The sequence below is a fragment of the Mandrillus leucophaeus genome, unplaced genomic scaffold (genome assembly GCF_000951045.1).
Source record: "Mandrillus leucophaeus isolate KB7577 unplaced genomic scaffold, Mleu.le_1.0 Scaffold78, whole genome shotgun sequence".
NCBI lineage: Eukaryota > Metazoa > Chordata > Mammalia > Primates > Cercopithecidae > Mandrillus > Mandrillus leucophaeus.
In genome coordinates, this window is record NW_012108474.1 from 1,336,598 (window position 1) to 1,355,370 (window position 18,773).

Genomic DNA, 18,773 nt, shown 5'->3' on the forward strand with positions numbered 1-18,773 from the left:
GGTCTCCCCTCACCTCTCACCCCGGGGTCTCCTCTCAGCCCTCACCTTGGGGTCTCTCCTCAGCCCTCACCCCAGGGTCCTCTCATCCCTTACTCTGGGATCGCCTCTCCTCACCTCAGGGTTCTCTCAGCCGTTGTCCTGCAGTCACCTCCCCTCACCCCAGGAGCCCCTCAGCCCATGCCCCGGGGTCCCCTCAGCGCCTGTCCTGGGATTTCTCCACTCCTGCTCTGGGGTCCCCTCCCCTCATCCCTCACCCCAGGGCTGCCTCCCCTCCCTCACCCCAGGGTTCCCTCTCCTAGTCCCTTGCCCCTCCCCCCTCATACCCTTCCAGGAGGAGCTGAGGTCTGAGCCTGGGTTTCTGGCTCCTGGGTGGTCCTCCCTGTTTCTCTTTGCTGTTCTTTGTCAATTTCTCTGTCTATCCCTGTTCCTTTGTGTCTTTATTTCTCTGTGGATTGGGGCTGAGGAGGGTGTGGTTTCTGCAGCACCGCTGTGTCCTTGACTCTGGTTCTGGCCGTGTCCCCTGATCCTGGTCGTGACCCCAGGTCCTATCACGCCCCCTGACCCTAAGTGTGCCTCCCTAACCATGATTGGTCCACTGGTCCTGACCCTGATCGTGCCCCCGACCCTGACCGTCCCTGATCCTGATCGTACCTCTTGGCCCTGGTTGTGCCCGTCCCCAGAAACAACAACCTGAGCTTCCTGCGGCCGTACTACCAGACGGAGGAGGGCGAGGAGAACCCGTTCATCTGCTCCTCGCGCCGAGACAATGGCATGCAGAAGTGCTCGCACATCCCCAGCCGCCGCGAGCTGCGCGTGCCCTGCACGCTGGGCTGGGAGGCCTACGTGCAGCCACAGGCCGAGGGGGTGGGCGCCACGCGCAACGCCTGCATCAACTGGAACCAGTACTACAACGTGTGCCGCTCGGGCGACTCCAACCCCCACAACGGTGCCATCAACTTCGACAACATTGGCTACGCCTGGATCGCCATCTTCCAGGTGGGCGGCAAGAAGGTGGGACGGGGACCCTGGGGCACGGCAGGGGAGCGGGTGCAGGACTCGCCCCCCAGCCGAGACCCCAGGGGGCACGGGGGGGAGGAGGAGGGGTCGTGCGGGCCCAAGTCCAGCCACCGCCCCCCCAGGTGATCACGCTGGAAGGCTGGGTGGACATCATGTACTACGTCATGGACGCCCACTCGTTCTACAATTTCATCTATTTCATCTTGCTCATCATCGTGAGTGTGGGCGGCAGCGGTCGCCGCGATGGGCCCTGGTGTTAGCTGGCTGGAGGTGGGGGGGGTACCTGGGTGGTCACAGGGCCTTCTGTCTGGCCTCCAGCTGAAGGGAGGGAGGCAGAGCTTGCGGGGGTGGGGAGATGCGGTTGGGGACTTCAAGAGGCCATGCCACCACCTAGACAGGGTCCAGGCCTGTGGGTGCTGGCTCGGGGCTGAAAAGCCAGGAACACCTCTGGAGAGTACACAGCCTCCCAGCGCAGCTCTCCACAGCGCGTGTGGCCCCAGGTGTGCTCCTCACCTGGTCCTCTCACAGGTCCCATGGGGTCCCAGCAGAGTTGGGTTAATCAGGCCGCAGACATCTGTGGGGTCCTGGGTGTACCTAGAGCCACCCTGTGAGGACCCAGCAGGTAACAGAAGCAGACAGACATCCCCAGCTTGTTCTCAGAGAGCAAGCGAGGAGAGCGAGCAGAGATTTGCTGCACACTGGCCGGTGCTAAGGAGGAAATACACCTGGGGTGCTGGGGAGGGGAGAGTGGCCACCGTTGAGAGGGTCATCTCAAGGGCAGACCTACAGGCAAAGGAGGGGCCGAGCCACATGGAGAGACAGGAAAGAGGGTTCCAGGTCTTTCGTCCAAATAGGCATAAAACAGCTACTGTGTGCTGCCTGCCGCAGACGTGGGAACTCAGCAGTGAACACCGCAGTAACCTGCCCATAGCAGGGCACCCCACCCACTGTGCTTATGGCGTGGCCCCCACTCGAATAGGCAGCGCGCAGTAGGGCTCAGTGGCGAATCAGAGACTCACTCACTCACTGCCACCCACCTGCCCGCCCCCGCCACAGGTGGGCTCCTTCTTCATGATCAACCTGTGCCTGGTGGTGATTGCCACGCAGTTCTCAGAGACAAAGCAGCGGGAGAGCCAGCTGATGCGGGAGCAGCGGGCGCGCCACCTATCCAACGACAGCACACTGGCCAGCTTCTCCGAGCCTGGCAGCTGCTACGAAGAGCTGCTGAAGTATGTGGGCCACATATTCCGCAAGGTCAAGCGGCGCGGCTTGCGCCTCTATGCCCGCTGGCAGAGCCGCTGGCGCAAGAAGGTGGACCCTAGCGCTGTGCAAGGCCAGGGTCCCGGGCACCGCCAGCGCCGGGCGGGCAGGCACACAGCCTCGGTGCACCACCTGGTCTACCACCATCACCACCACCACCACCACCACTACCATTTCAGCCACAGCAGCCCCCGCAGGCCCGGCCCTGAGCCAGGCGCCTGCGACACCAGCCTGGTGCGGGCCGGCGCGCCCCCCTCACCACCCTCCCCAGGCAGCAGAGCACCCGACGCAGAGTCTGTGCACAGCATCTATCATGCCGACTGCCACATAGAGGGGCCGCAGGAGAGGGCCCAGGTGGCACGTGCCGCTGCCACCGCTGCCGCCAGCCTCAAACTGGCCACGGGGCTGGGCACCATGAACTACCCCACCATCCTGTCCTCAGGGATGGGCAGCGGCAGAGGCAGCAGCAGTCCCGGACCCAAGGGGAAGTGGGCCAGTGGGCCTCCAGGCACTGGGGGGCACAGCCCCTTGAGCTTGAATAGCCCCGATCCCTACGAGAAGATCCAGCATGTGGTCGGGGAGCATGGTGAGGACCCAGCCCCACCCCATGGAGGAGGCGGTGGGACCTAGGCAGGGCGGGCAGGGTCTCCACTGTGTCGTTCCTCCCCCCAGTCTAAGCACTCTAGTGAGCCCAGCTTTGATTTGTGGGACAGACCAGCCATGCCTCTGGAACCCATAAGAAGGGAAAAGAGGGAGGTCCTGCCCCCGTCAGTGCCAAAGCAAGCCCCCGTGGCCCACATCTCACAGCAGGCGTGGTGGCCACGGAGGTGGGATTCTGAACCTGACAAGGCCTGTCAGACCCTCCTGGGCCAGCATCCGTTGCCCCTGCCCGGCTCCGAGAGGGGACCACATGCTTGTGTCCACAGACTGGACACTTCCCTGGAGGACTTGCAGCGCCCTTCGTGGCCATTGAGGCCCTCCTTCTAGGTGGGGACACCGAGTGGGGTAGTGTGGGGGAGGTACCGTCACAGAGTCAGCCAGTCAGGAAGAGAGAGGCTGGTGCAGGGTTCTCCTACCCGGGGCCTGGGCCTCCGTTGACCAGGTGAATGGGAGACTCCAGGACCCCCAGATGGTAGGGTTCCACCAGGCCTGGGGGTCCTTCCTGGTTCTGTACACAGATGTAGAGACACAGGCAGGGGTGTGTTCCCCGTGGCCGGGATGGGTGCAACTGAGGGTGCCAGGATGCTGTGTGCCCTCATGCACTGGTACGCAGGGCATGCAGGCAACAGTGTCAGGGGCATGTGCTTCTAACCCTTGAACTGTGGGAGTCCAGCCACTGTGCAGCATAAGAGGCACACGGGTTCCAAAGACAGCATGAAAACATCACAGGACGGCTGGCTGGTCATTTTTATGTCAGTTTCGTGTTGGAGTGATCGTGGTTTGCTTGCATGGAGTCCAACAGAATCCCGTAGCTAACTTCGCTATGTGCTGTGGCTGCTGGGAAGTGGCTGGTGTTACATGTCTGCAGATGGCACAGCCTAAGGCAGGCAAACGTCTCTGCACTTAAGTGTGTCCCTGCCCCAGTAGGTGAGCAGGAATGCGGCTGTGGGGGTTGGGCCTGTGTGCCCAGGTGTGTGTGTGAATGTGCCCAGTATGTGCCTGAATGTATGGCTTTTCTGATGTCTGTGGCTGCTGTCACCACGAACTAGTGGGCTTGGAACAGTGGAAACTCACTCTCAGCAGTGGAGGCTGGTGGTCCAAAATCCGGGCGTTGCAGGGTGGTTTCTCTGGAGGCTCTGGGGGAGAACTCTCCTCACCTCTCCTGCGTTCTGGTTTTGCCAGTCCCCGGCTTGTCGACACGTGCCTGCGGTCTCTGTCTGTCTTCACGTGGCTGTTTGTTTTCTTCTTATTGGAACAGTCGTGGCTCAGGGCCCTCCCTACTCCAGGATAGCCTCATTCCTCATTCTTCATTTTAACTCATGACACCTGCAGAGATCCTACTTTCTGTGAAGTCCATTTGCAGGTTGTGGAGGTTGGACTCTGGATGGATCTTTTTGTGGGGGACACGTTCACCCTACCGCTCCTGTGTGTGTGGGTTCCCGGGCCCCTGTGGCAGCACCACTGAGTGGGCCTGCCCCTGTCTGTGCCCTCTCCCACAGGACTGGGCCAGGCCCCTGGCCATCTGTCAGGCCTCAGCGTGCCCTGCCCCCTGCCCAGCCCCCCAGCAGGCACGCTGACCTGTGAGCTGAAGAGCTGCCCATACTGCACCCGTGCCCTGGAGGACCCGGAGGGGGAACTCAGTGGCTCAGAGAGTGGAGACTCAGATGGCCGTGGCATCTACGAATTCACGCAGGACGTCCGGCACAGTGACCGCCGGGATCCCATGCAACCACCCCCTGCGACAGACACACCAGGCCCAGGCAGCCCCCGGCGGCGGGCACAGCAGAGGGCAGTCCCGGGCGAGCCAGGCAGACTGGGCCACCTCTGGGCTATCTTCAGCGGCAAGCTGCGTCGCATCGTGGACAGCAAGTACTTCAGCCGCGGCATCATGATGGCCATCCTCGTCAACACGCTGAGCATGGGCGTGGAGTACCATGAGCAGGTGCGGGCCGGCCTGGGCACGGGGCTGGCTCCCTGTCATGCTTGCAGGGCCTGGGGAGTCTCAAGAGGCTTCCAGCAGCCCCAGTGCCTGACGTGATGGTAGGACAGTCAGGCAGGGCCCCAGAAAGCCGGGGATGGTGAGGATAGGAGACTAGGTATGCTGAGCCTCTGCTGGAGGGAACCTCCTTGGGGTCTTGGCCTCCTCTCTAGATAGCAACTGATTAGGCTCCTGAGATGCTGCTGCAACCCTCCTGATCCCTTGGGTCTTGATGCAGCCAAACCTGCTCCTAGATAAGTGCTGAGGAGGGTTGGGAGCCATGGATGGGGTCACCCGATTGTCCCCACCTCTGCCTGCAGCCCGAGGAACTGACTCACGCCCTGGAGATCAGCAACATTGTGTTCACCAGCATGTTCGCCTTGGAGATGTTGCTGAAACTGCTGGCCTGTGGCCCTCTGGGTTACATCCGGAACCCGTACAACATCTTCGACGGCATCATCGTGGTCATCAGGTGGGTCCCCGCCCGCTCCCCAGGCCAGAGGGGCCCGGGAAGCTCCACTGTCTGGCAAAGAATCCACCTGCAGAGCAAAACCCTGAGCACAGGAGGAAGTGCTGGCAGCGACACAGCTCTTTATGACAAGCTGTGGGAAGCAGGTGCTTGGTGTCCCCAGTGCCCCAGGGGACTGTCCTGGGCAGAGTCCCCTCCCCAGACCCTATGCTTCCCTGCAGGCGCTACTAGGTGCACACCTGTTAGGTCAGCTGCATCTCAGAAGGATGTTTCTGGAAACCAGAAGAGCTGCTCCCTGCAGGAACAATGCAGGTGTGCGGTGGCCTCAGGGCTGAGCCGTTTGGGGCCAGACCCAGCGAGAAAGACCAGTTTAAGAAGCTGAATCATGTTTGCCGTTGGGGGAGCATTTGCTGCAACAAAATTAAACCAGAAAGGATTGGGAAAATTTGAGGGGAAACGCCGCCCGTCTTCCCCTAGAAGGAAGCTCATCCCTTGAGAATAGAGAGGGGTGAGGGGTCTCACACCCCGGGGCAGGGAGTGGGTGAGCAGAACAGACAAGCCAGGTCTGGCTGTGGAAGTCCCGGGACAGGAGAGCGTCCTCGGCGAAGGGGCTTCCTTGACCTGGCCAGAGCCAGGCTTCTGCTTTCCCGGGGGTGCTGGGGGCCAGACAGCCGCTGGGGCTGTCAGCAGGTCAAGAGGCTTTTGAGGTGCGTCCGCAGCTGCTCATGCTCCTTGATGCAGCCAGACCTGCTCCCGTCTGTGGGATGCAGCACACGGGCCACTGTGGCTCCCTGGCTGTTAATCCCGCTTCCAGTGGGCGGAGGGCCGGGGTCGGGGACCATGGCCCCGCTGACCGTCGCCCCCACCCATCCGCAGCGTCTGGGAGATCGTGGGGCAGGCGGACGGCGGTCTGTCTGTGCTGCGCACCTTCCGGCTGCTGCGTGTGCTGAAGCTGGTGCGCTTTCTGCCAGCGCTGCGGCGCCAGCTTGTGGTACTGGTGAAGACCATGGACAACGTGGCCACCTTCTGCACGCTGCTCATGCTCTTCATTTTCATCTTCAGGTGGGCCCCCCAGCCCACCCAGCGTCTCACCCCAGGGCAGCCGGCAGCACAGGCCCGGGGCGCCCCCAGACAGAAGGAGCCCTCCCACCAGCAGCCCCAGGGCATCTGCAGACACTCGACCTCCGCTGCCTTCATTCGAGAAGCACTGATGGGGCACCTACTGTGTGCCACGCACTAGACATGGAGGGAGTCAGATGGCAGGGTTCAGAGATGGGTTGCCAGGTGGACAAGCTGGGAACTTACTGAAATAAGGGTAGAGTGCTGGGGGTGGGGATGGGCACCAGGCTCCAACTGGGCTGTTCTGAGCGCCCGCTGGGTGCCAGTCTAGCCTGGAGCTCAGGGTCAGGGTCAGCTGGAGGGTAAGAAGCCAGACAGGCGGGGTTCTCACGGTCCAGAGGGGCTGAATGAGGCAGGTGTCCCAGGTCCCAGTTGCCGCCCGAAGCCAGAGTGGTCTCCCCACATCTGTTCCGCCTCTGGTCTTGTTCCTCTCGCCTGTAGAATGGACATTACTGAGTTGTGGGGGTAGGAAGTCCCTTGTAAGCCAGAGAGCTTGGGCGCCCAGGGAGGGTGGGGGGCCAGGAGAGCCCAGACGGCCAGAGCCAGCCCTGCCCCTCCCTCCTCCCGCTCTTCTCCCCTCCCCCACCTTCTTCCCCTCAGCACACCCCTGCTTCCACCCTCAACACGCCCCTGTCCCCGCCCCCAGCATCCTGGGCATGCACCTTTTCGGTTGCAAGTTCAGCCTGAAGACAGACACCGGAGACACCGTGCCCGACAGAAAGAACTTTGACTCCCTGCTGTGGGCCATCGTCACCGTGTTCCAGGTAGTGCCCAGGGGTGCCCGCAGCAGTGCTGGCTGCCGAGTCTGGTCCCCAGAGAGGTGGATGTGCCGTCCTGCGTGCCCAGAGCTGCCTCCATCCCAAGGACTTGCTGGCATTTTGGGGCTGGGCTGACCACCCCGGTCCCCCTGCTGTCCCCCAGATCCTGACCCAGGAGGACTGGAACGTGGTCCTGTACAACGGCATGGCCTCCACCTCCTCCTGGGCCGCCCTCTACTTCGTGGCCCTCATGACCTTCGGCAACTATGTGCTCTTCAACCTGCTGGTGGCCATCCTTGTGGAGGGCTTTCAGGCGGAGGTGAGGAGGCAGGGAGAGGGGCTTCCAGGAGAAGGGGTTGCTGCCAGGAGGAGGGCGATGAGAAGCCAAAAGGGCTTTAGGTCGAGGGGAGGGGTGTGGGGGGCCTGCCAGGAGGTGAGGGATAGAGAAGGGAAGCTGGCTTCCATGAGGAGGGCGCCTTCCAGAAGGAGCGGGGAGGCCAGGAGCCCAGCGGGGTGGGCAGCGATTGGTCTGGAGAGGCAGATTCCTCACCTACCTGCCCCGACGTTGGCAGTGAGATCATTCTCTGGGTCCTCCTGTCTACACCCCACCTCCCAGGCCAGCCCAGCCTTCCATCTGGCATGAGGGGTCCCCACTCACAGGGCCCTCATCCCTGCCTTGTGCTTTGCGGGGTACAGGGTGACGCCAACAGATCCGACACGGACGAGGACAAGACATCGGTCCACTTCGAGGAGGACTTCCACAAGCTCAGAGAGCTCCAGACCACAGGTGCGTGTGGTCGGTGGGTGGTCCGGGTTCTGGTGGGTGGAGTACGCCGGGCTGGCTGGGCAGGGCCCCCAAGGGCAAGTCGTAGGTGGGAGGATTCCTGATCCTGGGAGCCTGGCAGCTTTAAGGGCCTGTTCCTCTCTCTGTTGCACAGAGCTGAAGATGTGCTCCCTGGCCGTGACCCCCAACGGGCACCTGGAGGGACGAGGCAGCCTGTCCCCTCCCCTCATCATGTGCACAGCGGCCACACCCATGCCTACTCCCAAGAGCTCACCATACCTGGACGCAGCCCCCAGCCTCCCAGACTCTCGGCGTGGCAGCAGCAGCTCCGGAGACCCGCCCCTGGGAGACCAGAAGCCTCCGGTAGGGACCATCTCCTGCCCCAGCCCTTAGGCCCCTTCAGGTTTTCCCCACCTGGCTCCTTATGGCCTTCCCCAAACACGAGTGAGGGTCCCTCCCCACATGCCCATAAAGTCCCAACCCTGTGCAGAGACTGGGAGAGAGTGCTCTGGTTTCTGTAAACGGAAGCCGGGGCTGCTGTTCCTCGAGGCCGGTGTGAAGGGGCAGACGTGGAACCTCTGTGCAGCCAACGGTCTAGCAGAGTGCGCAGCGCACAGCACGGGAAGACCCGAGGCAGCTGGGGGCAGAAGCGTGCCCGGGAAACAGACGGCAGGCCAAGCCGGGGGTTCCGCTGCCACGAGAAGCAGCCCGATTCCCTTTACAGCCAGGGCCTCTCTCTGGGTCCGGGGAACTGGAGGGGAGCAGTTGTGAAACGAACTCCAGGCAGTACCACCTGCAACAGTCACGGAGCACGGGAGTGAGGCAGACGCCCTAGCAGGGGAGGAAGCGGGGCAGATGTGAGGCTGAGCCACAGGCGCAGCTCCTGGGGACGCTGGGGCCACCCGCGCTTTGTCTGGTCCTGCACTGGTTCTGGCCCCTGACCCAGCAGAGCCCAGGGCCTCACCACCGCAAGGCGGCCACCCTGACCCTCATGAGCTGTGCCTATGGTTGGCTCGGTGGGCCCCTAAAATCGCAGCCTCCACCGTGCTTCCCTGGCAGGGCTGTCTATGCATTAAATGATCCACGTATGGTTTGCACACAGTAGGTGCTCCATAAATGCCAGCAGTTGGTGTTGATAGTGGTGCCGTCAGGCCACTGACTCCCGCCACCCCCCAGGCCAGCCTCCGAAGTTCTCCCTGCGCCCCCTGGGGCCCCAATGGCGCCTGGAGCAGCCGGCGTTCTAGCTGGAGCAGCCTGGGCCGTGCCCCCAGCCTCAAGCGCCGCAGCCAGTGCGGGGAACGTGAGTCCTTGCTGTCCGGCGAGGGCAAGGGCAGTACTGACGACGAAGCTGAGGACGGCAGGGCCACGCCTGGGCCCCGTGCCACCCCACTGCGGCGGGCTGAGTCCCTGGACCCACGGCCCCTCCGGCCGGCCCCCCTCCCTCCCACCAAGTGTCGCGACTGCAACGGGCAGATGGTGGCCCTGCCCAGCGAGTTCTTCCTACGCGTCGACAGCCACCGGGAGGATGCGGCCGAGCTTGACGACGACTTGGAGGATGTGAGTGCGTAGCCCTGGGCCCACAGCCGTCTCGCCTCCCTCTGTTTGGGGCAGATTCCCCGAAGTGGGGTTTGAGATGGGTTTCAGAGCATGGTGTTAACTGGGGAGGTTCAGAAGGAGAGAGAAGCAGGCCAGGCCAGGGAGGAATCCAGCAGCATTCAGAGATTCAGCCACAGCCGATCCCAGAGTCCCCCCACTGCCGTCTGGGGGCCGTGTCCTAGATGATCCATGTACAGCCTGCATACGGGGGCTGCACCCTGCACCGTGGGTCAGCCACTGGCTGAGAGCTGCTGCCGAGGCAGGGCCAGGCATCCACTAGACTCTCAGGCTCCCGTGGGTCAAGGACCACTCGCCAGAGCCAGAGCCAGAGCCAGGGGCCCAAGAGCACCCACTTCCCTGGCCCCGTGGACTCCCAGCATGGGTCACTCTGCCATCACCAGGGTAGGGAAGGAGGCGGTTCTGTGCTACGGGCCCCAGAGGCCAGAAGGCCAGAGCCCAAAGGCCAGTGGGTGAGGAATGAGGATGGACAAGGCTGAGAAGGTGCCGGGAGGAGGGTTGGGAGGAGTGGCCGAGCTGAGCGCAGAGGGCCCTGGTGGGGGGCCAGGCAGGCAGGCACAGGGCTCTGAGAACCCGACTTCTTATCCCCCAGAGCTGCTGCTTCCGCCTGCACAAAGTTCTGGAGCCGTACAAGCCCCAGTGGTGCCGGAGCCGGGAGGCCTGGGCCCTCTACCTCTTCTCCCCACAGAACCGGTGAGGAGGCTGGGTCAGGAGGCTACATGGCTCGTGCCAGCCCACGGGACCCCCGCCCCCAGGTCCCCACTGGGCGGGGCTGGCGCTTGGAGGATATTTCTGGGTGGGCCCCCCTTCTCAGACCACAGGGACCGGGGCTGAAGTGGAGACCTGGCCAGGGCTGTCCTGCGACCCCTGTCCACTCCGCTGTCTGTGCCCCGCCTCTCACCCGCTCCCGCCCACCCAGGTTCCGCGTCTCCTGCCAGAAGATCATCACGCACAAGATGTTTGATCACGTGGTCCTCGTCTTCATCTTCCTCAACTGCGTCACCATCGCCCTGGAGAGGCCTGACATTGACCCCGGCAGCACCGTGAGTCAGCCAACCCCATCGTCCCAGGCCACCACGACCCCCAGGGAGGGACGGAGTGGACACAGCCCCCACCGTCCTCTCCCGGCAGGAGCGGGCCTTCCTCAGCGTCTCCAATTACATCTTCACGGCCATCTTCGTGGCGGAGATGATGGTGAAGGTACCGCAGGGCCCGGGGACTGCCCCTCGTTCCCAGGCCCCCATTCTGCCCTCATCCCCACCAGTTGCGTGCCAGCTTCCCAGATCCCCCAGGCCTGAGCCTGAGATCAGTGCCATTGGCCCTCCCCAGGTGGTGGCCCTGGGGCTGCTCTCGGGCGAGCACGCCTACCTTCAGAGCAGCTGGAACCTGCTGGACGGGCTGCTGGTGCTGGTGTCCCTGGTCGACATTGTCGTGGCCATGGCCTCGGCTGGTGGCGCCAAGATCCTGGGCGTTCTGCGCGTGCTGCGTCTGCTGCGGACCTTGCGGCCTCTGAGGTGGGGACCGGGGCACCCCTGGACTCCTGGGGCAACCCGGAAGCACAGTACCCTGACGCCACTATCCATCACTGCTCTCGCAGTCCTGGGCTGTTCGCAGGCTGCCCAGTCAGCCCCACCTTGGGGCCTTTGCCAAGCTGTGCCAGCGCCTGGCAGCTGCTGCCATGGATGACCTCAGTGTATCCTTCACTCTCTTCCAGGGTCATCAGCCGGGCCCCGGGCCTCAAGCTGGTGGTGGAGACGCTGATCTCGTCACTCAGGCCCATCGGGAACATCGTCCTCATCTGCTGCGCCTTCTTCATCATTTTTGGCATCTTGGGTGTGCAGGTGTGTGGCCCCCACGTGCCCCAGGGTCTGTCTTCCCGGTGTGGCTCCCAGGGGCGCTGCTGTGGGACCGGGAGGGACAGCTCAGGCCTCACTCGCGCCCCAGGAGGCCCTGTGTGGGGTGGGGCACAGGCCGGGCCCTCCGCGGTGACCGCCGCACCCGTCAGCTCTTCAAAGGGAAGTTCTACTACTGCGAGGGCGGCGACACCAGGAACATCTCCACCAAGGCGCAGTGCCGGGCCGCCCACTACCGCTGGGTGAGGCGCAAGTACAACTTCGACAACCTGGGCCAGGTGGGCAGGCGGCGGCGGGAGGCAGGGGGGTCTCCAGGACCCCCTGGAGCGAGAGGGCCAGCGACCCCAGCTCCAGCCCTCCTCAGGGACCCTGGCTCTGGCCCTCAGGCCCTGATGTCGCTGTTCGTGTTGTCGTCCAAGGACGGCTGGGTGAACATCATGTACGACGGGCTGGACGCCGTCGGCGTGGACCAGCAGGTGTGCACGGGCGGGTGGCCGGGTCACCTCAGGGTCTCCCCCGAGTGGCTGTCTTGGCTTCTGGGGACTTGGGGGGCTGTCCTGGGCAGGGCACCTGGGCGGGGACCCACCAGCTCTGTGCCGCAGCCCGTGCAGAACCACAACCCCTGGATGCTGCTGTACTTCATCTCCTTCCTGCTCATCGTCAGCTTCTTCGTGCTCAACATGTTCGTGGGCGTCGTGGTCGAGAACTTCCACAAGTGCCGGCAGCACCAGGAGGCGGAGGAGGCGCGGCGGCGTGAGGAGAAGCGGCTACGGCGCCTGGAGAGGAGGCGCAGGAGTAAGGCGCTCCCGGTGGCGGTGGCGGGTCGGTACCTGTGTGCCCACCGGGCCCTCCAGCCCTGCCTGCTCCAGCCCCAGCCTCCCCGAATGGCTCTGCACGCCACCCGCCTTGCCTGGGCCTGCATGGGGGCCGGGCCTTGGAGGGGCTGGCCGGAGAGGGCCGCTGGGGGAGCCCGCCACAGCAGGAGAGGAGGCGCCCCCAACCCCATCCCCAGTGCCCAAGGGGCAGGTTGCCCACCGAGTCCTTACTCCACAAGGAGCCAGCACAGCCCCCGAAACACGGGGCCTGAGGGAGAGCAGGGAGGGCTCCAGGCCCGAGTGCCCCCACGCCCTTAGCCCTCAGACCGTCTCCTTGTCTTTCCAGGCACTTTCCCCAGCCCAGGTACCGGCCCTGCCCTGCATGCCTCAGGCCCCGCTCCTGCGGCCGCTGCTTGGGGAAGGGCGGGCATCCCAGGCCTGCTGGGGTCCTCCGCAGGGCGGGCACAGGCAGCTGGAGGTGCTGGGTGTGTGGCGCGGGGACGGGCTGCGCTCGCCCACTGGTGCCTGGGCTGCTGTGTGCATGCATGCGTGTGGCTGTGCCCGACTCACAGTCTGCCTGCATCTCTGCCATGCACCAGGACATCCAGAGCAATGAGGGGCCACCCACATCCCTGCAGGCCTGTGGCTGCCCTGTGTCCTTGCTGGTCCAGCCCGACTGTCCGCTGGCCCCCTCTGGCTGCCCAGGCTGCACTGAGTGCTTCCGTGACTGCATGCTGGCCCGCAGAGCATGGGGGTCGGGCGGGGGGTGTATCCTGCTCTTCCAGGCCCTGGGCCAGTGGTCCCCACCCGTGTGTGGTTCTGTGGCCGAGGCGGGTGCTGGGGTGTGGTGGCAGCTCACGCCTTCACCTGCGGGAGCTCCTCCTTGTGCGTGGAGGGGCCCTGGAGGCCGAGCGTTCAGTGCACATCTGCCTGGGAGACACACGCAGATGGTGGGCACCGACTTCAGATGGTCTGGAGTCTGGCAGACCCTAGACCACAGCCCATGGCCCCTTGGATGATGGGGAGGGGAGGGACTTGGGCTGGTGGCCAGAGGGCAGGTCACGCTCTCATCTCTGCTCCAGTGAGGCCTTGTGGGCCCGGGTCTCAGAGAGGGGCCCAGCCATGTGGTGTGCCAATCTGGGAGCTCCAGGAGGGCAGGGTGTGCCAGGCAGCCAGGTGGGATGTGGGGAAGCCGTCTCAGCTTCGGACCCACTCTTGGGGCCTGCCCAGGTTGTGGCCGTGTTGCTGAGGAGGTGGTTAGTCAGCGGCCTGCCCCCAGGGCCTGCTCCAGCCCAGGCCTACTGGCCTGGCCAGCTTCCCAATGAGCTGCATCTCACCTAGAACAGGGTCCCTTCCCTGAGTGAGTCCCCCTCCTCCAGTCTGACGTGAGCCCTGCCATGAGGCAGGGCCAGCCCCGTCTTCACATCTGAGCCTGGGCCCCCACTTCTCCCCTACACTTGGCCACCTGGGAAGAGAATGGGGTCTGCAGGAGCCTGGGGCAGCCCTCCCATCTGGCGCTCACGGCCGCCCTCCCTACAGAGGCCCAGCGCCGGCCCTACTATGCCGACTACTCGCCCACCCGCCGCTCCATTCACTCGCTGTGCACCAGCCACTATCTCGATCTCTTTATCACCTTCATTATCTGCGTCAATGTCATCACCATGTCCATGGAGCACTATAACCAACCGAAGGTGGGTGCGAGAGGGCCCTTCCTTCCCGCAGACCAGGGTGGCGAGGGGGCCCTTCCTTCCCCCACACCAGGGCGACAAGAGGGCCCTGGGGCTGGGGCACCCCCAGTGGGGCAGCTAACAGCATGTACAACCCAGGACTGGCGCTCCGCTGAGCCCTCACTGGGGTTTGCATGGGGCATGTGGAGATTTTGTGTGAAAACAAATCTTTCTTTTAACATTGATTGAAACTCCCCTCCCCCTGCCCTGGAGGCCCCTCCCCAGCCTGGCCGTGCGCGTCCCACCCGTGAGGAGGGGCTGGCAGGCCGTGCATGTCCCATCGTGAGGAGGCTGGCAGGAGACAGGCGGGCCTGAGGTGGAGTTTCTCTTTACTCGGGTGTCCCTGTATCCTATCCTTTCCTCAGTGGAAGGACGTGGTCCTCCCAGCCTTCCAGAGGAAGGAGGTAGTCTCTGGGTAGCAGTAAGCCTTTGAGGCTGGGCGGACTCAGCTCTGTGGAACGCATTTTGTGTGGAGCTGAGGATGGCCGTGGCCAGAGACCAGGAGCCTGGGCTGGGAGGGGCAGGGTCTTCCCTCCCCAGAGGTTCGTCCTCAGAGGGCAGGGGGCTCCAGGGTCCATCCGGGCAGTGCCTCCCAGCCCAGCCCAGGCTGCATACCGTAGGTGCTCAGAGTTGGGCCCTGTGAGCCCATGTCCCCATGCACCCGAGGTGCTCAGGTCGGTAGGGGACAGTTGGGAGGCCAGGACACTGCCGCCGGGGCGCACAGATGGCTGCAGCGTGTGAAGTGGGCAGGCAGCTCAGGGTGGCTTCCCGGACCGGAGACCGTGGCGTTCAGCTGGGCCTGTGGATGCTGGGAGAGTAGCTTTCACTCATTCACCTGGTCAGACGCTTCGGAGCACTGCCTGTGTGCTGGGCTGGAGGAGGGCCGAAGAGGCTCCCGGTGCCCAGGAAGGAGCTGCTGTGCTGAGCTGACCTGGGAGCCTCCAGGGCCGGCCCCCGGGGTCACTCACAGGCGTGCAGAGTGGGAGCCAGGGGAAGAGGGGTGGCCCCAGCCCCACCTCAGCCAGCCCGACCCTCCACCCCCAGTCGCTGGACGAGGCCCTCAAGTACTGCAACTACGTGTTCACCATCGTGTTTGTCTTCGAGGCTGCGCTGAAGCTGGTGGCGTTTGGGTTCCGTCGGTTCTTCAAGGACAGGTGTGTGGGGCAGGGCCGTCTCGGGTTCTGGGGGCCCCTCAGGGCTCTAGGGGCTGGGGCAGGTGCGGCCGCAGGCTTTTCCACGGGGGTCGGCAGAAGTGATGCTGCTGAGCCGAGGCGGGGACCCCGGGCGTGTGCGCTGAGCCTGCGGCTTCGCAGGTGGAACCAGCTGGACCTAGCCATCGTGCTGCTGTCACTCATGGGCATCACGCTGGAGGAGATAGAGATGAGCGCCGCGCTGCCCATCAACCCCACCATCATCCGCATCATGCGTGTGCTCCGCATCGCCCGGGGTAGGTGCCCGTGCGCCTGCCGGATGCCCTCTGTGGGTGGAGGGTGGGGGCTCGGCCTTAGGTGGGAGTGAGGGTAGGCGCGACCAGGGTCCCCAGCCCAGCCCTGCTGACGCTCAGCTCCCGGCCCTAGTGCTGAAGCTGCTGAAGATGGCCACGGGCATGCGCGCCCTGCTGGACACCGTCGTGCAAGCCCTGCCCCAGGTAGGTGGAGCCCTCACCATCCTCAGCGCAGGCCCCACACGCCCCCGAAAGATGAGGTTGCAGGGAGGGCCTCGCCGCCCCCGCTCTCCCTCATTTGTCTCTCTGGTCCCTTGGTTGTGCGACGGCTGAAGCCGTGTCCCTGCTGTGTGCAGTGCGTGGCTTGGCTGGGCTGGGAGAGGTGGATCCAGCCGCTGCCCTCTGGCTTCAGTCCTCTGGGCAAGACCCATAACTGGGGCCACCTGCCCAGTGCACTTCCAAAGGCAGGGGCTGTGGAGAGCCAGAGGGATCCAGGCAGAGTGCAGCAGGTGGCCAGGGCGGGTGTGTGTGCGCCCAGGACCACACCCAGGATGCAGGCGTCAGCCGCAGGCCTGGGTCCCCCTCAGAGCCCACATGGGCCCAGCCTCCCTGCTTCCTGTGCCCCTGGCCCCTGCCCAGATCCTTTCTGGCCTCCACAGCCAAGAGACCCAATGCAGTGTCTCGTCCATAGTCTCTAGTACACCTGTCCAACCCTCGTGTCCATCTATCCACCAGCCCAGCCATGTTCCCAGCCACCTGCCACCCCCACAGCTGCCCATGCACCCGGCACCTCCTCTTCCCAGTCATTTCCCGTCTCTGCGCCATCTGTCAGTTGCCCCCTGCCTGTCTTCTGCCTCCCACCTCAGCCGTCCCCACTCACGCTGTCCTCAGCGGTGTGCCCAGCTTCGTCTGAGTAACACTCCCGAGGGCCCGGTGCCGCTTCACCAGGTGCTCAGCTGTGCAGCGGAGGGACGTGGAGTAGGGCAGGCCTGGCCAGCCTTGGAGGGTGCGCCGCCCGGCGGGGCAGTGTGTGCAGATGCTGGGGCTAGTGGGGTGGTCCACAGGAGAGCTGTGGCAGGGGAGGGGTGAGGCCCAGGCCACCTGCCAGGACCCCTCAGTCAGCCGCGTGCCGGCCTGGGCCCCGCCATGGAATCTCTGAGGTAGCCCCTGAACAGGGTGGGCCAGAGCCCTGGGGGAACCTGCTGGGCAGAGAGTGTGGAGTGGGCTCTGGGCCAGAGGCTGTTGCTCAGGGGGAGGGCGCAAAGAGAGAAGCCAGTGTGGGCGAGCACGGAGGGGTAGGTTGTGTCTGTCTAGCTGGTGAGGCCGTGGAGCCCCGAAAGGGGCGTGGGGCTGAGGAACGGGGGTCCCTGCCCAGCTCTGGGAACTTGCTTCCACTTGGCTTGAGCTGGGAGCGCCTGGAAGAGGGTGGGCAGGTGGGGCCTGGTGGCTGAGGCGCCGAGTGCCCTGCAGCATGGGCTGAGGCCTCCCTGCCCGCCTGCCTGACCCGGCTCTGCTTCTCTCTCATGTAGGTGGGCAACCTGGGCCTTCTTTTCATGCTCCTGTTTTTTATCTATGCTGCGCTGGGAGTGGAGCTGTTCGGGAGGCTGGGTGAGTGGCCCTTGCGCCCTCCTCCTGGCACACACGGGGTCCTGATAGGCACCCCCGTGCCCGTCCACTCACAACGCAGTCACATGCCTGCGAACAGTGCGGGGCCTGATGGGGGCCACACACCCGCTGGGCGTCCTCATTCGGGCCTGCGTCCGAGCCTTTTCTGCACGAGGCCGAGGCTCCTATGTCGACGCAGAGGCCTGCACCCAGACTTGTGACACGTATGCAGACGTGCACACAGGAACACAGACACAGGGATGCCTGCCACACACGAGGGGAAGCGAGTACACGTGGAGACGTGCACACACAAACATGTGGAAACACACGCCGCCATCCCTAATGCCACGTGGTCCCCGGAGACAAATGCTGGCTGTGTCCCCTCGCCTGGTGGCTATAGCCTCCTGAGGCCCCCACCCAGGCCTCAGCCTCAGCCCAGGCTGGGTGGGGCAGGCTGGGACCCCCCTTAGATGGCTCAGCCCTGCCCCTACCAGGTCCCAGTTCAGACAGCCCAGTCCCTGCCAGGTCCCTCCCCCGAGCCCCGTTCTGACAGGTGTGACATTGTCACAGTCCAGCATCTGTCCACCGGGCAAGCTTGATTCTGGTCATCCGGCCCCCACTTGCCCCCCACCACGCACAGTCCCAGACACCGACAATGATGTTTCTTCCACGGTTTGGGGTCGCAGCCGCCAGGCGTGATGAGTCCCAGCCAAGGTGCGGCAGCAGAGGCCTCAGCCCAGGGGCTCCGGCCTCACACCCAGGGTCAGCCTCTGCTGGGCAGGTCGAAGCACCGGGGCCTCGTCATCCACATCCTCTGGGCTGACCCTGCCTCTGGGCTCCCCAGGGAGCATGTGGAGGCTGGGTGTGTGTCCCGCCTCCACCCAGAGCAGGCGCGGCTGACCGGGCGGGGTGTCCCTCCCTTCAGAGTGCAGTGAAGACAATCCGTGCGAGGGCCTGAGCAGGCACGCCACCTTCAGCAACTTTGGCATGGCCTTCCTCACGCTGTTCCGCGTGTCCACGGGGGACAACTGGAACGGGATCATGAAGGTACCTGCCATGGCCGTGACCCTGGTACCTGGCAACCCCAGTGGTTTTCAGGTTTTCCCAGGACTGGGCCGGGTCCGTCCTTGCCGGGCAGGGGGAAGGGCATGGCACTCCCAGGGCGGTGCCCACAGGTGGGTGTGGACCCCAGCCTGCAGCTGCCCCCCGCCGCAGGACACGCTGCGCGAGTGCACCCGTGAGGACAAGCACTGCCTGAGTTACCTGCCGGCACTGTCGCCCGTCTACTTCGTGACCTTCGTGCTGGTGGCCCAGTTCGTGCTGGTGAACGTGGTGGTGGCCGTGCTCATGAAGCACCTGGAGGAGAGCAACAAGGAGGCACGCGAGGATGCAGAGTTGGACGCCGAGATCGAGCTGGAGCTGGCGCAGGGCCCCGGGGGTGCACGCCGGGTGGATGCAGACAGGCCTCCCTCGCCCCAGGAGAGTCCGGGCGCCAGGGACACCCCAAATGTCCTTGTCGCACGCAAGGTGTCCGTGTCCAGGATGCTCTCACTGCCCAACGACAGCTACATGTTCCGGCCTGTGGTGCCTGCGGCGGCGCCCCACCCCCGCCCGCTGCAGGAGGTGGAGATGGAGACCTATGGGGCCAGCACCCCCCTGGGTATGGCAGC

The 18,773-nt window shown here is 64.5% G+C and overlaps 1 protein-coding gene across 1 annotated transcript in view; it reads left to right on the forward strand.

Annotated features, from left to right (window-relative positions):
- CACNA1H (calcium channel, voltage-dependent, T type, alpha 1H subunit) overlaps positions 1–18,773 on the forward strand; it is a 30,974-nt gene that overhangs the window by 8,409 nt on the left and 3,792 nt on the right. The window contains exons 3-28 of the mRNA XM_011966918.1: positions 681–996; positions 1,140–1,232; positions 2,074–2,863; positions 4,437–4,879; positions 5,236–5,387; positions 6,261–6,446; positions 7,150–7,267; positions 7,425–7,580; positions 7,958–8,048; positions 8,200–8,408; positions 9,222–9,602; positions 10,252–10,352; positions 10,579–10,702; positions 10,791–10,859; positions 10,989–11,173; positions 11,374–11,500; positions 11,665–11,790; positions 11,899–11,988; positions 12,115–12,307; positions 13,867–14,018; positions 15,099–15,208; positions 15,368–15,501; positions 15,632–15,702; positions 17,028–17,106; positions 18,029–18,150; positions 18,319–18,763. Of these exons, the coding sequence (XP_011822308.1) occupies positions 681–996; positions 1,140–1,232; positions 2,074–2,863; positions 4,437–4,879; positions 5,236–5,387; positions 6,261–6,446; positions 7,150–7,267; positions 7,425–7,580; positions 7,958–8,048; positions 8,200–8,408; positions 9,222–9,602; positions 10,252–10,352; positions 10,579–10,702; positions 10,791–10,859; positions 10,989–11,173; positions 11,374–11,500; positions 11,665–11,790; positions 11,899–11,988; positions 12,115–12,307; positions 13,867–14,018; positions 15,099–15,208; positions 15,368–15,501; positions 15,632–15,702; positions 17,028–17,106; positions 18,029–18,150; positions 18,319–18,763 (5,063 nt within the window). The remainder of the gene's footprint in view (positions 1–680; positions 997–1,139; positions 1,233–2,073; positions 2,864–4,436; positions 4,880–5,235; positions 5,388–6,260; positions 6,447–7,149; positions 7,268–7,424; positions 7,581–7,957; positions 8,049–8,199; positions 8,409–9,221; positions 9,603–10,251; positions 10,353–10,578; positions 10,703–10,790; positions 10,860–10,988; positions 11,174–11,373; positions 11,501–11,664; positions 11,791–11,898; positions 11,989–12,114; positions 12,308–13,866; positions 14,019–15,098; positions 15,209–15,367; positions 15,502–15,631; positions 15,703–17,027; positions 17,107–18,028; positions 18,151–18,318; positions 18,764–18,773) is intronic.